General features: G+C 37.9%; 1 protein-coding gene across 3 annotated transcripts; it reads left to right on the top strand.

The window, feature by feature from the left end:
* Window positions 1-2,066: 2,066 nt before the first annotated feature.
* Window positions 2,067-10,958, top strand: LOC124146847 (delta-like protein 1). 3 transcript variants are annotated; one of them, XM_048386716.1, is made up of 7 exons: window positions 2,069-2,196; window positions 2,702-2,839; window positions 6,180-6,299; window positions 7,089-7,202; window positions 8,285-8,398; window positions 9,144-9,260; window positions 10,380-10,958. In XM_048386716.1, exons 1-7 carry the CDS (start codon window positions 2,163-2,165, stop codon window positions 10,457-10,459), a joined length of 717 nt encoding a protein of 238 aa, XP_048242673.1. In that variant the 5' UTR covers window positions 2,069-2,162; the 3' UTR covers window positions 10,460-10,958. The 3 variants fall into 3 exon arrangements, with proteins under 3 accessions (XP_048242675.1, XP_048242673.1, XP_048242674.1); XM_048386718.1 differs by lacking the exon at window positions 9,144-9,260 and having other exon boundaries at window positions 2,067-2,196; XM_048386717.1 differs by lacking the exon at window positions 7,089-7,202.
* The last annotated feature ends 4,478 nt before the right edge of the window (window positions 10,959-15,436 follow it).

The raw sequence follows: 15,436 nt of genomic DNA on the forward strand, positions 1-15,436 counted from the left end.
TAAAACCATATTCACTCACTCACACACTTAGTGTACTTGCGATTTATTACTGAGTACAGCAGGATTATATACTGAACCGCAAAAGAAACGTCACTATTTGTCCAAACACTGTAAACATACTTTGAGATATATTAAAAAATGACACTTGGCAAAATCATCAAGGTTGAAAGTAAAGTGTCAAATTTTCTTAAAGTGAAACATAATACTAGTCTCTGAGAAAATGGCATCACAAGTCAGTATCTCGTGTGTCCGCCATGTGCATTGATGACCGTCGTGCAACGTCGACACATGGAATGGATGAGGCGGTTGATGAAAGTATAGGCACTTGAACCCACACTCTGAGAAACGCCTGACCCAGTTCAGCTGCAGTTGACGGCCTTGGTCGGACGTCATTCAGCCGTCTTTGAATCTCGTCCCACAGGTGTTCAATGGGATTTAAATCGGGACTGAGGGCAGGCCACTGCATGGTTCTGCTGCCATTCTGACTGAGGAAGTCTTTTGTTGCTCACGCAGTGTGGGCACGGGGCGTTTTCATGCTGAATCTCGTGGTTGCGGCGACGTGCCAAATGAGGTATGGCGTGTGGTCTCAAGACTTGATCAATGTACTGAGCTTCTGTGACATCATTGCCTCTCCCTGGACCGATGTTCTGGAAGACCACAGGGCCGATCCTCTGTGCAAGACCAATTCCACCCCACGCCATGATTTCTCTGCCATCTGCTGTTGAGATACAGTAACGGCTCTCGTCTGAGAAGAGGACTCTTCTCCTCTGCTGGTGGCGCCAATGCTTGTGTTGTGTGGTCCAATGAAGATGGTCCTGGCGATGACAAGGCGACAGAATGGGTCCTCGGTGTGGCCTGTGAGTGTAGTGGTGTCTGCTCGTCGATCGTCGACGCACGGTGTCCACACTAATGTGTTGCTGGCGTGTCGAGCAGTTTCCGCAGCAGTAACAAAGCGATTTTGAAGATGCTGTCGCACATTCTGACGATCCTGACCCTTGGTCTTCCACTATGTGGTCGGTCATCTGTAGTGTTGGTGGTCTGGTACCGTTGCTGGAGCCTGCATATGGTCCCTATGTGGACTTGAAATGCATTGGCTACTTCCCGCGCAGTTTGTTCAGCTTCCAATCGTCCAAAGGCTTGGTGTCGCTGTTTTCTTGTCAGTCTTGGCATGTGGTAGCAATTCAATATTGAATGAATGTTATCCGATCTGGGTGGATTTTTATAGCGCAAGAAATGGGGGAACGCATGTGCATTTCAATTTGCATGGAACTCACGTGCCTGGTTTGCCGTGATGCGTTTGGGCGATCGGTTTTATTGTCATTTGCTTTGTTTTATTAGCATCAAATTTTATTTTTCCGGACAAGGTAATGTTAAATTTTATAAACCTTGACAAAAAATTCCCAGATGTTTAAGTGACAACTTTTCATGCAATGCTTGTTGGGGTGATGTTTCTTTTGCGGTTCAGTATATTTGGGTATGCTTAGATCCATGCACTAACTTTACAAACATAGCTCTTGTTGTTATCTTTTTTTCTGGCTAATGTAACAGTGTACGTAGCACATGTCAACATATTTAGCATGATCAGTGTCAGTAGCTCTCAAGTATAGAAATATTGATATACTTCACTCAACTTCTGTGTGACCATTTGCTATTTTGGGTATTAATGTATTGTTTTCCTCACGGGATAATAGTACCATTGCGATTTATGCCAGTAAAACTTATATTCTCGCTCAAATTCGAATTTAGTAAGGCATAATCAAGGTAAGCTCATGGTATGGTTTTCGTCCGTGGTCCATCTGAACATTTCAATATTATTTTCACATAACTTGCCCTACAAACCACAAGTAAACGTTTCATTGATCTAATGTTATGTGAATTTCAAGTCTGGCTGGTGAACATGCACTGAATCACCACACAGTTGGTTGTGCAATGCATTTATATGAATCTGGGTGTCCGCCAGTATTGTGATGTCATGAGTAGGCAGATTTATGGACATTTGGATTGTGGAAAACACATATCACTCGTACGTTTCGTAGCACAGTGCACACATGTGACGAACACAGACCGGTCGCTATGGCATCGTCCCTATATAAAAGATGATCGTAATAGGATCTATACCTGTCGGGGTCTGAGAGAGGACTGAACAGCTGCTGTTTTCAACCATGAAAGGTTTTAAACAAACAGTGTTGTTCTTGGGTAAGTGACTCTTCTAGTATGTATAGACCGTCATGTGACTTTTTAAAATTTTGTTTTATTTTCAGTTTGATGCGTTTGGGAAAATGGTGTACACATGTTGTATACTAGATGGAACAAACTTGAAATGAAAGATGAACTATATTGGGAAGTATAAGTATTGTCTATTCAGTTTATTGTATTATGTGACATGTAGCCTTTGATCTAAGCTTCAAATTAGGGCAATCATGTAAACATAAAAAATAAAATCTAAAATGTAATTATCTTGTGGGCATGCCTGGAGAGAGAAGGTTGCCAGTTTCTCATGTTTGTCAAGGTCATCTAAAGAGGTAGGTCAGGCTTAGAAACTTTGTTGTTTGTATGTCATCGTGCCCGTATAGATCGTTTCCCATGCTGTTAGGAACGCTTTTGACAGGTTCAGACTGGACAAATAATGTCATAACTGACAATAAAAAGTAACGACATAATACTAGTTCCTCTCATGAATGAAAACATTTTTCTCTTTTAGGCATTGTCGCCACCATGTACGGAAGACTCTGTATGGCTGACTGCACTACAGATCCTACATGCAGCGGACATGGAACCTGTGAAACAGAAAAGACGTGCACCTGTGACACTGGTTACATTGGTGACTTGTGTGAACATGGTAAGCCACATTTAATATTATGAACGTTTAGAACGAAAATGAAACCTGGAAACATCTTTTTAAGGCCAGCGCTGGGAATTTAAAGTAAACTGTTAACATCGCTTTGAAAGTCGCTTAAAAAGTAAAGCAGAAACTCATTTTCTAGTTTGTTTATTTTTTGTTGACACATGTTTGACCTTTTCGCGAGCATACTATTTGATAGTGATTCATAAACAAATGAACTCGATATTGTTTAATTCGTACAATGGACTCTGCCTAAGCATTAACGTCTTATGATAATGGAAATATTGTTTTTTTACTTTCATTAGCACATGTAAATTGTAAATGCTTCAAAAAGATTAAGCCCAAGTTTTCACAACTAACACTTATTCCAGGACAATAGTATTACAAACATGATTAAATAGATAGAATATCACAAAAAGAATAAATAGATATCACAAAATAAATAGACAGCATATTTATGACAATAACTCAATCATTTTTTTAGTTCTTAAAATATATACAACTTCATAATTTAATATAAGTTCATTTACTTGTAATGTTTAAAAGTGAAGATCTGTGTGATTCAAATATAAATAAGCAAGACGATTGAGGAAAGTCTAATGAAACATGTTTTCACATGTGTACAAAATTATCACTTAAATGTCACTGCACAGGCCACATCTGACTATCTTAACAGATAAGCATTACGTGTGTTCAGATTTGCCGGTTTTATGGAGTTTTCGATGCTCAGAAATGTTATTTGAAACCAACGGCGGAAGTGTTTCTTAATGGAGTAGTTTATGCCTTGAAATTTATGTGGACCCGAGAGTTTCAGCCGGAAGTTTCGAAATGTAAAATGTCCGGGCATCATATATTAAATAAACCTGAAAATCTGAAAACACATGATGTGAAGTACATCCTAAAACACAAAATAGATGTCATTTTCTGAAGCACTCTCTATTCTGTAAGTGAACTCACAGTTGTGAGACAGACAGTATGTCTCCCCAGAAAGACAGACGTGCGGTTATATCGTCGGGTCATAGGTTTTCGGACATCATACGTTTTCGGACTCGCGCTATATCAAGGGGCTTGGCGTCACACAGACATTGTAATTACTCAGATGGTGACCTGTTTTAAGATACACAGTCGTCTTTTTTAAGTGAGTGAGATGTTTTACAGTTGTTCTTGTGATTAACGAGAAAAATTACAAATGTTCCTTAAGCATCTGAAAACCCATAACACGGTGACGTGTTAAACTTATGCTTAAATTATTTACACTAAATAAACGTTTGTAAGTAAACAGTGATAACCAATTCAACATTTAGTCAATAGAACAAACACATTGTCCGACTATTGATTCAGACGTATTGAGGAATTGGAGAATTTCTTAAGTAAGGTGCTACATGTACATTGACACCACACTCGTAGTGATTTCAGGTAGTAACATAGGTACCCAGTTACCTTCACTTGCAGTAAAAAGCGACTAACGGGATCTGGCGGAGAGGCTTTGTGACTTGGTTGATACATATGTGTATAGCATCCCAATTGCGTAGATCAATGCTCATGATGTCAATCACAAGAAGACAGGCATCAGGAAGCCTAATTAAAAAATGTAGAAGTATGATAATGATATATTTCACAAAACAAGCAAAAGTTCAGGTAATATCTTCTTTTGGTCAATGACTGTCATCCTGTTTCATAATATAAATGCTCTAATTATATATATTTTAGAAGACCTATAACCTTTCTGGTAGCATTCAAATATCTTTTCTGAGGGTTTTGTCATTGTTACTGTATACAACTTTCCCATACTTCAGATGCACAATCCAAAAGCGATTATATTCGGTGTTTATATTTTTAGCATAAATCTGACATTGCTGATATTGGACAAATAAATTGAGATCAAATCCTGTGGCATTCAATCATGTTTGATACTGTACGAAATTTATAGTTCTGTATTTCCATTCATTATTCGCTCTGTAAAATATAACAGAAGCTTTATATGATACACATAGTTCAAGTACACTGAATCAAAAGTTACTGTTTCTCACAGTATGCCTTGATGAAATCAAACAAAACTAATATGTATGAAATAATGTTTGAGAAAAGTATGTGTTATGACAAATTGATATTCGGGTGCCAAAACTTGTCTGACATCGGTTACAGCATTCAAGGCCTTAGTAAGGCTTTCGAAACGTTTTATGGAAGATATTTGGAGAATGTCTCCAAGGTTGACGTATCAGTGACCGAAATGAAGTCCAGTGCAATTCCTTATTTTCACAAGTGCCACTGGTGAGGTAGGACACGCCCACTTTTTGTTCATTATTTGATAGTGATTCATTACCACATGCTTATAATATAGTCGGAATCGTACATTTAACTGAACTTCCTGTAAATATTCGAGTCTTGAACAATTAGATAACATGACGCAGTTAAGCATGTATATCCTGCCCAGACACTGAATTCGAGCCGACTAGTCCTTGTTTTATCCACATTAATGACTGGCAGAGTAACAAGTACCATCTTTTAAATCGTTTGGTATGGCGCGCTAGGGTACGAAGCCACATCTCTACTGCTCTCCTGATAGACACTCTATCTACAACAACACGGAGGTAGTGTATGCTTATAGCAATAAATTTACTTGTCAAACTAACAAGACAACCAAGTGACATAAAATATCTACAACAAATAGAAATCTTTGCACAAAGTACGACTGTATGATTCCGATCATGCCATGAGCATGTGTCTATGAATCACTGTGATGATACCAGGTCGTCGCGAAATGGTGAGCGTATCCTGTCCCATCGGTGGCACCCGTCACAAAAACATGCAAAGTCAATTGTACACATGAATAAACACGGAACATATGGTATAAATCAAAATAAGGAATTTGATCGGACATCATTTTTGTCCCTGATGCGTCAAATTTGGAAATGTCCTCCACATGTCTACCATAAAACTTAATGAAAGCTTTACTGAGGGTTTGAATGTTCTTCTGAGCAAGAGTCGTTTTACCCTTTGTGACATCTTGGTAGAAAGAGCATGCTCGGTTGTACCTCCAAAGTTGTGAAATGTACACATTAAAGGCAGGAGTTGCTGCAACACTGTTCGACATAAAGGGATAATTGACTATAAAAAAGTCAAAGTAATCCCTCTTGTCATACAGTCTTGGAGAGTGTTTTGTCACTCTGAAACTTTATGCATAGAAAAAAGACATTTTGGAAATCGGTGCATGTGGGCGTCATGGCGTCAGACCTAACATGTTCATAAGAGTCAAGAAATGAAAACGTAAGAAATAACAAAAGGACAGCTTACATTGATGTGTGATTAACTTATTACAGACCATAATATATTTCAGATGACCCTTGCCTCCCTGATCCATGTAATGGCAAAGGAACATGTGAACCTGATACATCGAACCCGCCCAAGGATACCTGTAATTGTGAAGCAGGCTATGGAGGAGATAAATGTGACCTCGGTAATACAACTTTATTTCATGTTTGTTTTGTCGCACTGCATACCACAAGAAATCCTTAATTGTGGGCATTAACACAGTGTAAAAATCTATTTCTGTGTGTGTTCCAAATGTAGAAATATTCTCTGAAAATGCTGAGTGAAAACCATGTACCTCAATATGCTGTGCCACACAATGTGTGGGTGTTTTAGGTGGTACGCCGAACTCAGTGCTGGTCTACGAATAAATGCAGCCACATAAACGTCCCCCTCCAATTATTGTAGCGAAATGTATAGTATAAACACCTTAAACGTATAATGTCACTATATACGAAAAACATTTCACCTTAAACTAAGAACTAACAATGCATATATTTCCCATTTATTTAAGACCTCATGGAATTTCACGTCAAAATGAGTTTTCACATCTCCGTTGCTACTGGGTGTTACCGGTAGAGCAGGACCCAGATCACCAGATTCGGTTCTTTACAGGCCGACGTCGTGTGGCATGTTTGTTTGTTTGTTGTTGAACGCCTCACTCAGGAATGTAATATCCACCTACATATCCTGAAAAAAGCCGAGTCTGTACAGACTTTTATAGGATAGATATTATAGGTGCAATGATCTTTCTGTCGGGGCACAATGACGTTAGTTGGATCGTGTGGTTGCAATGTTGTGCATCAAGGCTGAGATCATTGAATGGATCAACCACTGGTTTGTCTGGTTCATACTCAAGTTGCTAAGACAACAGTCATTTTGCTGTGATGTAGCTGTCAAATACTCACTTCAACTTTAAATGCATTACATGTTACAGATCCCCAATGCGACGCTGCCACGGATTGTCTTAATGGTGGAACCTGCGACAAAAATGGTGATCAGTATCTTTGCAACTGCGTCCCTGGTCATGGAGGAGACACATGCAATCTAGGTACGTTTATATGACCCATGACTATGTCAGCCATAGATTCTACTGGACAAATTAAGTTGTTGTTTATGTGGATGGGCTCTCATGCAAGGCATCTCAATGTTGTGTTCAGTGTCTGAAATTCCTTGCATGTGTTGAATTACCTGGCTACAGACAATATTTCTCCTTATGTTACTATTTACGTACATGAGGAATAAATCTGCAAAATCACTGTATATGTCCGATAGAATACCTGGTGCAGTTGAACAATCCTTTAGAACAGCATACTAGAGACATGTTGAAATATCTTAAAGTTAATACTATTGTATTTATAAAACAGTTATGTTGTTTACATGTTGTAAATAAGGACATTGATACACTACTGCCTAAAAGTTCATTCCCCTAACACGCGTTGAGAACCACAGTGATCAAAAGTGTTGTCTTTAGAAATGTCTTCAGCAAATGACAATAATTACTGCAAAACAACAACTTACAAAATCCCACACATATGCTGCTTTCATAGACATTCCAACCTTTAAAACCATTTATCTCATTACCACTTAAAGAACGAGGTATGAGAAAGGCTCTTCTTAACCCACTGGATCCGCATAATCGAAGAAATCATCAAAACGTTAAGAAACTGTCATGACAGTCAACAGATATGTACCTGTGAATCAGAACTTGATCATTCCTGTTTGCAGTTATGACATCACTTAATGCATTTTGAAGGCTAATCTGCCCTGAAAGGAAGATTTTAGGGGTTGTCAGTGACATGTTTTTAATGTTGATTGTCACGCTGATTGTCTTCTGAAAAGTAGATAACGACAGTACAAACAGGAGCAAATCATTTTGGGTTATAGAATTGCTCATTGTTAGATTTCACTTGAAGTTTCACTTATTTATCCACTTCTTGAATAGTTGAACATGCAGGAAGTAAAAAAAGTTCAGGTGTGAAAAAGATCATGTTATTTCCATACCACTATTACACAGTTTTCTCTAACGTATTACACATTTATATTTCATACTCAGGTTGCTAAGACAACAGTCAATTTGCTGCGATGTAGCTGTCACTTCAACTTCAACTTTAAATGCATTACATGTTACAGCTCCCCAATGCGACGCTGCCACGGATTGTCTTAATGGTGGAACCTGCGACAAAAGTAGTGATCAGTATCTTTGCAAATGCGCCCCTGGTTATGGAGGAGACACATGCAATCTAGGTACGTTCCTATGACCCTTGACCATGTCAACCATAGATTCTTAGTGGACAAATTATGTTGCTCTCATGCAAGACAATCTGAAAATGTGTACAGTATGGAAGAGAATATATGGATGTCAACTTCTTTATTCTGAGGAACAGAACGTTTCGGAGTATATGCTTACTCCATCATCAGGTGAATATGCAGTGGCAGTCTCGACGCATGCATTTCAGTCCTACTAACAACATTGCTTTCCTTGTTCGTGGAGCGCGGATAGAGCATAAAAACTTAAAATACAAAAATGAAAGCACATAAACGGAAAGAACGTATAAACGTTCCGCTGCACCCTCCACACAACCCTTCTTGGATCCGCACATGTTCACGTTCATGTGTGCATACTAGAAAATGGCGCTGGTGAATCATGGCTTACACCCAAAACATTAGGTCATTTCAGAGTCGACAATATTCATTTGTCTCTCCATAAGAAATGAGACTCAGTTCCTTCCATTAAATGGTTTGTTTGGTTTGTTGTTTAACGTCGCACTCAGCAATATTCAAGCAATATGACGGCGGTCTGTAAATAATCGAGTCTGGACCAGACAATCCAGTGATTGATATCATATCAACCAAGTCAGCGAGCCTTATCACTCGATCCCGTTAATCGCCTCTTACGACAAGCCTTTCATTAAACAAAGTACAGCTGACCTAAATGTATTCGTTATAATTTGATAACCCTTCTCTTCCTCTCTTATTTTCATATTTCAAGCTCCAAAGTGCACAGTTTTGATTCCCTGTGAAAACGGCGGCACCTGTAAGGCTGACACCACCGGACAGGATATCTGTTTCTGTGCTCCAGGCTTTGGAGGGGACCTGTGTGCTGATGGTAAACTATTTCCATGATCACATCTCACAATTCAATGAATTGAATGCTTGAATAATCTATGCTGATACAATTAAGCTTCTCTTATGCTTTTGCATTAGGATCATGATTAATGGACGTCCATCGAAAACACTTATGTGATGTTAATAGTAAACATTATAAAAAGGTCTAAAATATTTTTTTTTAAATCATTCACGCCACAGCCAACTCATCAGCCATCACAGCGTGACTTTTCTTATTTCAAGTTTTGGCAATTATAGGTCTAAGGGTTACATTTAAATATACATGAAATATTAGTTGGTATGAACCAGTTTCCGATCAAACGTTTATGTTGTCGCAGAACAAAACACGTCAATTTGTTGTGCCAACACAAAGAGCCCAGTTGTTAGTGGTTTAAGATTAATGTCCTGAACATTTTCTAACTCACAGTTTTGCAAACAATGGATAAGTTATCAGTTTTGGAAACATATTTAACATTTTCACATCAATGGAATATCAATGTGTTGGGTTTTTAAAATAATGATATGGGAATTTGTCCAAGAAGTTTAAATTAAGCTTCGGGTATTTCGATGATCTGATGTGGTTCAATGCTTGTCAAATAGCTAATTCCCTTTTCCTATGTGAACTAGAACTAAAAAGGTCCAGTGAAACCGCCTCATCTGTTTGACATTTAAATATTTTTAGGTTAGCCATGTCGAGGACAAATTTGTGAAAATATTTCGTCTGATGCAATTCAGTATTTTGACTTGAACGAAAAGTTGCCTATGCATGTGTTTGACGGGTGCCACCGTTTGGGCAAGATACGCTCACCTTTTAACAACTCTAATCGATAGTAATTCACAAACTCATTCGTACGATACAGTCAAAATCCTACAACAGACTTCGCTTTCAATAGCGACTTAATGTTATGGAAATGACTTTGCCGATTTTCTGTATTATGTAATATTATGATTGTGCAACGGATTATTTCGCTTCTATTTGAAGAAAAACTACTCACACTTCACAACATAAGGAAATTACGACCAATTCATCGTCTTCGATTATTGTTTTCCAGGATCACTGACCATTAAATAATGGAAAACGAACAGATGATAAATGTAACATCAATGTACTGTATTTCAGCTTCTGGTGCTGCTAAGGTATCGGTGCACCTCCTGCTTCTCATGGGTGTGGCTGCCCTTGCAACGTTGAACCTCAACTGAATACACCCGGACCGGAATACGACGTCTAGTAGATACATATTGCGTTTGATGTTGTGATCAATAACCACATATACACATATTTAATAGGAGGGGCTGGGACATATTCGACAAATATTTTGCGTTTGTTTGCCCAAAAATTGTCAATAATTGTTAATTTGTTTGACAACATACCAATATATGGTTCATGTTTTTTAACCTCATAATCTTTTGTAAACATCCTTATTCTGCATGTCAATGATTCCTTACAAATTGAATATTATTACCTCACTGTAGCTAAGAAGATAAAATTCCTTGATAGTTTTCGGCCACTGATGATATGTTACTGATGACGTGGAACTCTCCCCCAGTGACCACCGACACAGAGTAAATGTTATCTACTTCTTATCTACAGTGACAGTGAACGATTGTTACCTACCCACCCAAAGTGTTTTGTCCCATTATCGTGTATAGTCTGATGCATCGTGTTTAAACCATATGAATAAAACAGGAAGGCAAGAGATTTCACGTGTTACCTTGTGTATTTGGCGGAGAGTTTCGACATAACGATAACGTGATAACTTTACATAAAAATAGTCCCATCAGAAATACTGAAGCCAGACAGTGATAAGAACAAGTTATGGAGTGAAAAAGAATGATATCAATATATCAAAGTCACACATAAGGATAATGCCAAACATATGTAGCACAGCAACAAAACTTACAAATGTCACCAGAAACCAAACCCAGCTCACTTACAGGGTTTTTCGACGAGACTTGCAACAGGATTTGCTCGTCACTTAGTTATTGGTTTTTGTGCACAACTATAATTTACAAAAAGCTCAGTGGATGAGTTGATAATTGATTATTATAGCACCTGCCGAAGGGAATGCGGATTAATATCAGTCAACAGCAGTCTACGTTTTTCGAATATTGCTGAGTTAACGAAGTTAAATTTATCATATGTAAAAATGTTAAATTTATCATATGTAAAAATGTAAAGTAATTTCATCCCATTTGCAGAATCTTCAATAATCTCTGTTGATATTAGCATTACACCAGATATTTTAGACAACTGATTATGTATTTAAACACATGGTTTCAGGACATTGGCTTCCTGGATAAGGGGAAGTAATCCTGTAGCAGATCTAATGGAGCGCTCGTACAATAACCATGGCTGGAATTTCAGTATCCGTCGGTACATTGCCCAAAACGTGGGGGGTAGAAGGTATCATCAAGACATATCTTTTGATCTCTATGGTGTTGCCATAGGAAACGGCGATAGGACCTAATGGTTTCTAATGGTTGATGTGATGATATGGTGGTCCACTCAGTCGTTAAAGAGGTCGGGTGTCACTTTCGAAGTTTGCATTTTGCAGCCAACGTCACTAATATCGGGTAAAACCACCTCTGTTGGCCATACATGCACGAATTGTCGAGGCATGCTTCTGTGTGAATGAGTTTAAATATAACACCACATCAGCAATATTTCAATAATATCGTGACGACAGAAAGTTGTACATTAAGAGCAAAGATATTTAGACTGTCTATCAACAAAGGACAATAAAATAACAAGTTTACACAGATTAATATTTAAAGCTATTATGGGAACTATAAACAGATATCACAATACAGAACAGTACATTATCAAACGGGCTATAGATCGCCAGCAACCAAAGCTGGACAACCATACTGGGGACCACGGGGATACTTGTGCTATTCTACGATTAAAAACGTAGTGGAAATAAACGTACTTTGAATAAAGTGGGCTTACATTTCCTCTCAGTGGGACTATAATTTTACAGCACTTCAACCTCCTTTGATGATAAAACCACTTACATTCTCAGTTACAAATAGAACACTACTAATACTATAAAATGTTAATTATGTACACACATTCAAAATTTCCTTTTAAAAACTTATCATTAAATGAGACGGAACATTATTCAAAAGATCCATTATTGATGCTGCTCCGAAATATTTATCCCTTGTTATGGCAAAATCAATACAGTCAAGCATGACATGCTTGACTGTGATTCTTTCATCACAAGGGATGCAGAACTAAGGATCCTCACTTTTCAATAAATATTCATGTATATGTCTCGAATGGCCAAAACAAAATCGTCGTATAATAACCTCTTCAAATCTGGACTGACAATTCAAGTAAATGTAACCGATAGTTGGTTTAATTGCATGTCATTTATTTACACCTACTTTGGGGCCCCGCTTTATTGCATTAGATATCGGAAGAAACATTTCATGACAGGCTTAATATAACTATATAAGATCAAAAGTGGTGTCACAGATTTGCTGAGTGCTTATTTAGTTGCAGCATCACCAATTGTGTTACCAATGATTCCAACTTGGCTGGGTAACCAACAAAAGACGATGTCGTATAAGCAAGTAACAAGTTCGTTATGTAATTCAACAATTTCAATTAAATGTGGATGTATACAGGACATGTTATTAATAGCCTGGATGCACGAAAAAGAATCGGAAAATATTATAAACTGCGTATATTTTGACTGTTAAGTGATATATTTTAGAGCAGCTAAAATGGCATTTGCTTCTGCTGTGAAAATGGAACAGTTATTAGGTTCCGGATGATAAAGTCCTGGATCCAATGACAGTGGTGTTAGCAACTGCGTCACCATCCTTGGATCCATCTGTAAATATAAATTTGTAACTATCGTAAGTGTTTCTTAATCTATTATATTCTTCTTGATAAATACTTTCATTTGTTTGAGATTTCTTTAGCTTATAAGTAAATGTTAGGCCCACCACTGGCCTTTTTAATACTGAGACAAAGCTGAGTAGGGTCTAGGGTCAAGATTGATATTAGCAGCACAAATACAAGATGGTATTTTTTTCAAAGTGGTGTAAAAAGAGATGATTGTTTTGGTGTAGAGTTCTTTATAGAGACGGCTCATCAGCATCCACACACAGACTATATATCGGCTGAGTTCTGAAGGTCACAAGGCAAAGCATTATGATCAGGCCTTGGTGATGAATAGAATCTAACAATTCTAAATTGCGTTTACAAGCCCCACCATTAATGATGGAGCCGTAATCGTGTTTAAAGCAGAGAAGGAGGAGGTTTTTCTGCTCCCCTCCCCACTTTCAATAGGCCCAAGCCTTATTCTTTAAGTATTTAATGTGGGACAGGAAGATCAAATGATGATCGAAAATTATACCTAAGAATTTGGCTTCTTTTACAGCTATAATAGGGGTGTTATCTAAAATTAATTCTGGTTGTTTGTCAGGTTAATGTTTTCTGCAAAAGAGAATACAGTTTGTTTTAGATTTTGAACATTTCTGAATTTTATGTAAACATTGCTGCAGTTGCCCTTAAATAATATGCATTTTTTTGCCACGACGGGAAATATTAAGGCCATCCACAAAACGTGATCCATCAATTAAATCATTTAAAACGTTTGATAAAATATTGATGCTTAATAATGTGACAGACTAAATACTGCCTTGTGGGACGTCCTGATCCTGATTATGATGACCAGACAGGGTAGAACCCACGCTGACTTGAAATGGTCAGTTAAAGGTTTGATATAAATTGATGCAAACGGCCTCGCAATCCAAGGGTCACGTCAATCTGTAATAATAATATGCTTCCATGTAGTGTCATAGTTTTTCACAAAAAAAAAGATAGACACTGCAAGATGTTTATTTCTAATGGCATTCTCAACTAAAGTAAATGGTCAATGGAACTGCAACATTTTCGAAAACCACATGGAATATTGGTTAGTAAATAAAGCGAAACTTTCCATATCTATTAGAAATATCTGCATAAAGCAGAGTCGATTGTCCGATTCCGACTATCAAGAGCATGTGTCTACGACTCGCTATCAAAAAACAGATCATCGATATACCTGCAGCTTAAGTTGAACTTCTTGGCCAGATTACCTTGTTTTGATTTTTCCAATCCGAACAGAAATTCCGATTAAACACAAAGGAACAGATTCGCTACAATGAGAGCACAATTGGTGCCCATGGGGATGCAAACTTCTTGCCTAAATGTCTTACCCCTAAATTTTACGTCGATGTTATCAATGAGGAAGTTCCGCATTTCAATTTTTGTTTTCGCAGTAAACTTCAGATGGCATTTGCTTTCATTTTTCACAAATTGTCCTTAACCTCTGAGTATAGATACGTAACTGTATCTGTGTTCACCACGTTTTGTAACAAAAGTCCCACGGATCAAGGAATGAAGAATTTCCTGAAGTTAAGTACAAAGTTGAAAAATCAAATGTTTTGACAGAATGGAACTTGTTTTTTTTCTGAGATTGCAAAACATCAAGCAAATCCTGTGAATTTTTGAGAATCAACATGGTATTAATTCCACTTGTGTCAAATACTTCCTGTGAATATAAAGAAAGTCATTTCTTAAGTAATAAGGATTATGGTTCATCTTTGAGATAGGGACTAAGTTGTACTTTTGCTTGACCCAGCAATATATCTCTCTTTGTACAGATTTTTATAGAGGTTTGGAATCCAGTACAAAAGAGGAATGTAACATAGCTGTTCAGAAAAAAAGGATCAGTGTACAAAAACTTCGGTCACAAATGCCTAATAAGATTGCTAGACTCAGGAAATATCCTAATTTCTATGTTTCTCAAAGCAGGGATGTATTCGATGACAATTAGTTGTTATCTTGTGCTGGACAGGCTAATTACTGGCCAACTCTGAAATACACAGATAGGATACCCTATGATGTATCGCTGACCAAGCAAGAGCACGTGGTGTAAACATGTGGTCATTACATGGTAGATAGATAGACTGGATTTAAATATCCCCTACGCAGCAAGAATACTGCTGACATACACTACTGCCTAAAAGTTCATTCCCCTAACACGCGTTGAGAACGCGTGTAACACGCATATGACACTGGTGTGCAACGGGTGTGCAGCGCGTGTGCAACCCGTTGAGCACGCGTGAGTCACTCGTTGCACATGCGTGTGCCATGCGTGTAACACGGGACCGGGTTTC

The sequence above is a fragment of the Haliotis rufescens genome, unplaced genomic scaffold (assembly GCF_023055435.1).
Source record: "Haliotis rufescens isolate VD_foot unplaced genomic scaffold, xgHalRufe1.0.p SCAF_6, whole genome shotgun sequence".
Classification (NCBI taxonomy): domain Eukaryota; kingdom Metazoa; phylum Mollusca; class Gastropoda; order Lepetellida; family Haliotidae; genus Haliotis; species Haliotis rufescens.